The 5,993-nt window shown below is 36.1% G+C and overlaps 2 protein-coding genes across 3 annotated transcripts; one reads left to right on the forward strand and one right to left on the reverse strand.

Annotated features, from left to right (window-relative positions):
• Positions 1-556: 556 nt before the first annotated feature.
• Positions 557-2,127, forward strand: LOC137076143 (uncharacterized). The gene is made up of 2 exons (XM_067445088.1): positions 557-732; positions 1,742-2,127. The coding sequence occupies exon 2, from the start codon at positions 1,750-1,752 to the stop codon at positions 2,125-2,127; it is 378 nt and encodes a 125-aa protein (XP_067301189.1). The 5' UTR covers positions 557-732; positions 1,742-1,749.
• A 982-nt stretch (positions 2,128-3,109) lies between these two features.
• dnajc28 (DnaJ (Hsp40) homolog, subfamily C, member 28) lies at positions 3,110-5,661 on the reverse strand. 2 transcript variants are annotated; one of them, XM_067445089.1, is made up of 2 exons: positions 5,352-5,661; positions 3,110-4,425 (listed from the first exon to the last, which is right to left on the reverse strand). In XM_067445089.1, the coding sequence occupies exon 2, from the start codon at positions 4,418-4,420 to the stop codon at positions 3,287-3,289; it is 1,134 nt and encodes a 377-aa protein (XP_067301190.1). In that variant the 5' UTR covers positions 4,421-4,425; positions 5,352-5,661; the 3' UTR covers positions 3,110-3,286. The 2 variants fall into 2 exon arrangements, with proteins under 2 accessions (XP_067301190.1, XP_067301191.1); XM_067445090.1 differs by having other exon boundaries at positions 3,110-4,343; positions 5,352-5,471.
• Between the last annotated feature and the right edge of the window lie 332 nt (positions 5,662-5,993).

Genomic DNA, 5,993 nt, shown 5'->3' on the forward strand with positions numbered 1-5,993 from the left:
TTTCCCTTCGCAAAGTTGTTCTGTCGTTTTTTACCTTGTTTTTTTATCTTTTTTTTTTTAAGTAATACTGTATTTTAGTCTGTAATATTGTGAGTTTTCTGACTTTCAACCCACATGCCTCTTGAGTTTTATGCATTTAGCCATTTTCAATAGATGACTCAGCGTTCACCCAGTATGCTGGTATCGCAATAATGACGCAAGTCGAGGACTTTTCAAGGTGATGTCTCTTTTTTTCTTTTGCCTTGAAATAGAATCTGTAAGGCTCAAATGCATGCCTGTCTGACTCAATGCTCACCATTGTTCAGCTAGTTTGTGGAGTTCCTTAGCATCAAGGTCAGGTTGTCAGAGGTGATAGAAATACTAGTCCCCAGTGACTCATGGCCATCTCCACCAACATATATTTTAACTAGCTTATTAAAGTAAAGTTACATTAAAAACTATCCCTCTGTCCTACATGACTGTTAATTAGGGGCTGATCTGTGCTGGATTTTACTAAGTCAGCGTCTCCCTGAAGAAGCTGATGACCTTGGCTTGTTTTAGATTCATTAAAGCTGTTGACATCTTAAGAGGGTTGGATCTTCATGTTCATAATGGGGTGGAACCATAATCATAGTCTTCTTTAGTCTATTTTTTAGGTAAGATACAAGAGAACTAGCAGGAAAGATTCACGGCACAATTTTTGACTACTCTTGCAGTAACCGAAAAGTTCCTATTACCACCAAAGACTATAAGGTATGTGTGTTAGAATTATTTTATATTACATTTGTTCCATGTTAAATATCGGTTGTATATTAATATTTTATATTACGCACTTGGTGAATGCCTTGCCTTCACCACAATATTTACTTTTTACACATTCCTTTTGCCTACTGTTCACTAAAGTTTTTGTTTGTGAAATATATTCCAATTCATAATAACTTTTTATATATGCACTGTAAAAAATATAGGATCAATTAAATTTTTTAATTTAAGTTATACAAGATTCAACACAAAATTGTAAGTCAATTGAATGCAAATTGTAATTAGTGAGTTGAGATGACTTTTTAGTAATTCATTAGTTGCTTTAACTTAAACATTTAAGGCAGTAACTGAGCTTAAGTGTAAGTTTGGGATGGGTTGATTTATTTTACAGTATATGTAAGTATTGATTATATATGTTATTTTATATATAGCGAAGTTTTGGCAAAGATATGGCAAAGTTTTTCAGTTGCCAGTATTCCAGTCTTCAGTGTCACATGATCCTTTAAAAATCATTTAATATGCTGCTTTTGTGCTCAAGAAACATTTCTTATTATCAATTATCTTATTTCTGCTGCTTAATATTAAGACAAATTAATTTATTCTTAGCATTATAAATGTCTTTCATGTCATTTGTTTCCCTTTAATGCATCATTGCTGAATAAAAGTATTAATTTATTATTAAATTATTAATTTCTTATATATATATATATATATATATATATATATATATATATATATATATATATATATATATATATATATATATATATATATATATATATATATATATATAAACATCTTAAAAATCCCAAACTTGCGTTTACATAATTAAAACATTTAGGCTTTAGCATTTAGATATACAATAGTGTATGATAATGAGAAGAAAAAAACCTTGATATATTTGACTATATGCCAATATACAGATTAAATAAGTTTTGAAAAATATTATTGATGAATCCAATCTGTATTTATATATCGAGTTTGCTGCCTGTGTCAACAGTGGGGAGAATGCTAGAGCAGAACTACACAGATGTGCATTCTCTGCTGGTATCCTGGTTGCAGCACTACTTAAATGAGACTTGGGCAATGGGAGCAGCTCCATACGAGCCGCCACGTCATCCCCCTGTGCATCTGAGTGGAGCTCCAGCCCACGATAAAGGTCACGGCATGATCTACATCTGTCTGATGGTGGGACTCTTCAGTTTCTTTACCTTTGGCATCATGTTCAGCTATATCCGCTCAAAGAAGGTGGAGAACTCACAGGATCCATATCATCAGTATATAGCTAAAGACTGGGATATTATAGCATCTCCTGTGGTCATCAGCAACCCGTCTGCTCTAGGACACCTTCCAGGGAACAGTGGAAGAGACCAGGAGCATGCCTAGATTGCCTAGAGGCATGTCATTGACTTGTGTCATTTCTATATGGAGTATATCAGTTTGATTTTCTGTTTCATTAAATTGGAGGGGAACATATTTATGTACCTCTGCTGTTCATTTCATTGAATTAAACATTCAGTTTTGTCTTATATGGTACAGTTTCATCTCAACTGCAGTCTTAAGGCTAGTTCACAGTGTCCCAACAAACACCAGCCTCCAACTGGTGGGATTTTGTTGGATCAGTGTGTTATTCCTGCTGGCATTTGTTGTCACCAAATGAACATGTTCAATTGGCATCTTTAAGGTCATGGAACGTTTGAGATGTCTGGTAGGATTTCCTAACAATAGGTTACATAATCTGACTGACATTGGCATGACAGTGAGGTAAACTAGCAGCTTCACAAAAACAAAAATAATTACTCTGCTCTCTATGGACATATCTATCTATCTATCTATCTATCTGTCTGTCTGTCTGTCTGTCTGTCTGTCTGTCTGTCATGAGGATTGTTTTTTAAATATTTTTACTTTGATGATACATTGAAAAGATGATAATGGAACTGATCAAAACATTGTTACATCATTAAGTGTACTTCAAATAATGCAGTTGTTTTTTTACTATTCATTAAAAGAGAATCTTGAAAACAAAAATGTAGCACGGTTTTCACAAAAATATTTAGCAGCACAAGCGTTTTCAAAATTGACAATAAGAAATGTTTCTTGAGCAACAAATCATCATATTAGAATGATTTCCAAAGGATCATGTGACACTGAAGACTGGAGTAATGCTACTGAAAAGGTAGTTTTGCCATCACAGGAATAAATTACATTTGAAAATATATTCAACCCCCATTATTTTAAATAATTTCACAATATGAATTGTGAATTCATAATTGAAAAGTGAATTGCTATTTTAATAAAATTCTTTCTTTTTATCTCAATGGGATCTTCCTGGAAAAATAAAGGATAAATGAACAATTCCACACATAAATAAATAATATAAAAAGTATTTATACATCACCAAGGTACAAATTATTGACCTTAATCTTCTGCTGGTTTTTAATAAGCAAGGCCATAATTGTATAATACTATATCACAGTTACATAATAAGAACAAGGACATTTTAGTCACACTATTAGCCACAAGGTCTGCAGTTTTTAATGCAGCCTCATTTTAGTAGATTCTGCATCCATGTGAGGATTCCTTGTCTGGTGTGCTGAGATGTTCTAGCCGTCTCCATCTGCTCATTTTGCATCCTTTCTTTTTCTCTTTCCTTCTCCTGCCTGAGCAGCTGATCAGTTTTCAGTATTTTCTCCAGCTCTCTCTTCAGACTATAATGCACCATCTGCCTGCTCATGAGAGGGACAATCAGGTTAAAATTGTCCACTTTCTTATTGAGTTTCCCCAGTTCATCAGCAAACACAGTGCAGTGCTCCTTCCACTGGAGGGTTTCAGAGTGTCTCATGGGTTCCCCAAGCCTGGCCCTGACCTCCTGCAACTGCTTTCTCATTTTAGTGATGGTTTCCCTGATCTCCTTATGTGCCACAATCCATTCAGGCTGGTAACCGTTGTCAATGAGGATTCTGTTGAGGTTGTGCGTCATGGGGTCCATATATGGGTTGTGATCAAACTTGTTGAGCGGTTTGCCGGTGCCACTGAGGTTCTGGAAGTCTCCACGGGCCATGGACTCCTGGATGAGGTCCTCAACCAGCCTCTCCACCGCCTGAGTGATTTTGATCTGCTTGCTGCGTAAGCGTGCATCCCGGATCACCATGGCTCCTTCTTCCGCTGCCGCCTTCTCCATCTCCTTGCGTCTGTACTCCAGAACCTGGTCGGTGGCACGGTCAACACGGAACTGCTGGTACTGTCGTTCTCTTTGGCTGGGAGTGCCAGAACCAAGTCCTTCAAAACTGAGGTACTGTCTGTGTTGAGGGGCATTACGTTTAACTTTATCTTCCTCTTCTTCCTCAAGAGATTGGGTGTACTGTGAGGCCGACTTTTGCCGAGCAAGGTGGGCAAGCACAGCCCGATAGGCTTCCTCTATCTGGGAAAAAAGAGCTGCATCTGCTGTAGGAGCACCGGAATCTGGGTGGTAGAGCTTGGCCATGTGTAGGTAAGCCTCCTTGACTTCTGCAGAGCCGCTGGCTCCATCGTCAGGCAGCTGCAGCAGACGGTAGCTCTCTCTCAAGCTGTGGCTGATAGCTCCAGAGCTGAGGGCTCGCAGGCTGAGTGAACAATACAGAGGCAGGAGAGAAATGCGTAGGTCCCCGCTGTGTAACCGTAACAATACCCAGCAGCTCATTGTGCCTGTGTGCAAACAACACCTGAGTATACTAAAATTACAAGATAAAGTTAAATTCACCAAAAAAAGAGAGAAAAGGTTACCATTTTAGTTACTTTTATGTATGAATAAATTGCTTTAGAAAGAAATTATAAAACCAAAAGAAAATGTTTCCAAATACTATACATATCTTTAAAAATTGATAGCATCAAACTAGATTTTTTTAAAGCTCCAAGTTTGCTGTGCTTGTTTGCAATGTGCATGCAATGGTTGTGAATATACTATAAAATAAAATACACATAAATAAGAAATATTACTATTGTAATAGTTCACTGTTACAAAAAGGTAATAGGCCTAATCAGTATTATTATTAGCCTATTAGTATTAGCAGTAGTATTTTTTATGTACTTATTATACTTTTGCGTTTGTACTGTAGTACTGCATAATTTGAATGTGGCAAAATATTGTGGTTATTTAGCAATATGACTATTATTATTATTATTATTATTACAATACAAAATAAATATTAATATTGTAATATTTTAATGTAAAAAAATAAACACTTTAAAAATATAATGACAAAAAATAAGATTACGCAGTGATATTTTAACAAAATTAAACCTGAGCTTTTATTTTGGCAGAAAACCGTCAATCAAATTATGGCCTACTTATATTTACATTTCATATAACTGTTAGTGTTATGAGGTTATAGGCTATATCACATTAGCTTCTTTGTCAGATTTTTTCAAAAGGTTGTCAATAACTAGTGCGCTATAGTGTTTCTGGGGGATTACGATAAAGATATGAAATTATTTGTCCACTAAATACTGCAGTGTTGTTGGACATGTTTGTTGTGACATGGGAGCTAATGTTCAAAACTGCATTTCAAACATCGCCTAAGCACTTGGGTCATTCAGCCTGAATACAAAAACAAAATATGGCAAGGACATACCTCAATGAATAAACTCGGATTTCTCCGCTGCAGCGAGAGTTCGGGCACCATGTATATAAAGGTTATTATGACACCAATCTGGGGGAAAAAATGCACTGGAGTTTGTTGTTATATATTAATGTCGAACAGCTTGCTGGGAAATGTAGTCGCTGTTTTCAGGTTAAAGCGCCTTATCTAATTTGTCCTTTAGATGGCGACAAAATTTAACAGCCTGTAGGAACAATAATAACAGGCATCTTTCTCATATTTCTCTCTCTCTCTCTCTCTTGAAAATTGACTGTTTCATCCAGTGTGCAGGACATGCTCCTGTCCTCGTTGCACAGTGATTTAGTTTGGAGAAAATATGGCCATTCTGGAAACAATTCAGGGGTGTGTTTCCCAAAGAATTGTAAGCTAAGTTGATTGTAGTGAGACCATTTGATGGCAATACTCCTATGATCTATTTAAGCTTACTATTTAAGCTTAAACTTTCGAGAGACACATCCAAGTCTGCTTTGAGGTGTTTTTATCTTTTCTTTTCTTTTTTTTATCAGCGGGCTCTATCATTTGCTCCATCTAGTTGCATAAATATGTGTTGGGCCTAGTTATGATGTTAATAAATTGTTGCTGCACTGCCTTAATAATTAGCCAGACCCAGATGAC

This window comes from Pseudorasbora parva, chromosome 5, assembly GCF_024679245.1.
Source record: "Pseudorasbora parva isolate DD20220531a chromosome 5, ASM2467924v1, whole genome shotgun sequence".
In the NCBI taxonomy this organism is placed as follows: Eukaryota; Metazoa; Chordata; class Actinopteri; order Cypriniformes; family Gobionidae; genus Pseudorasbora; species Pseudorasbora parva.

Excerpts from the sequence above, each read along its gene's own strand:
- LOC137076143 (XM_067445088.1), top strand. The coding sequence starts at position 1,750 with ATGCTAGAGCAGAACTACACAGATGTGCATTCTCTGCTGGTATCCTGG.
- dnajc28 (XM_067445089.1), bottom strand. The coding sequence starts at position 4,420 with ATGAGCTGCTGGGTATTGTTACGGTTACACAGCGGGGACCTACGCATT.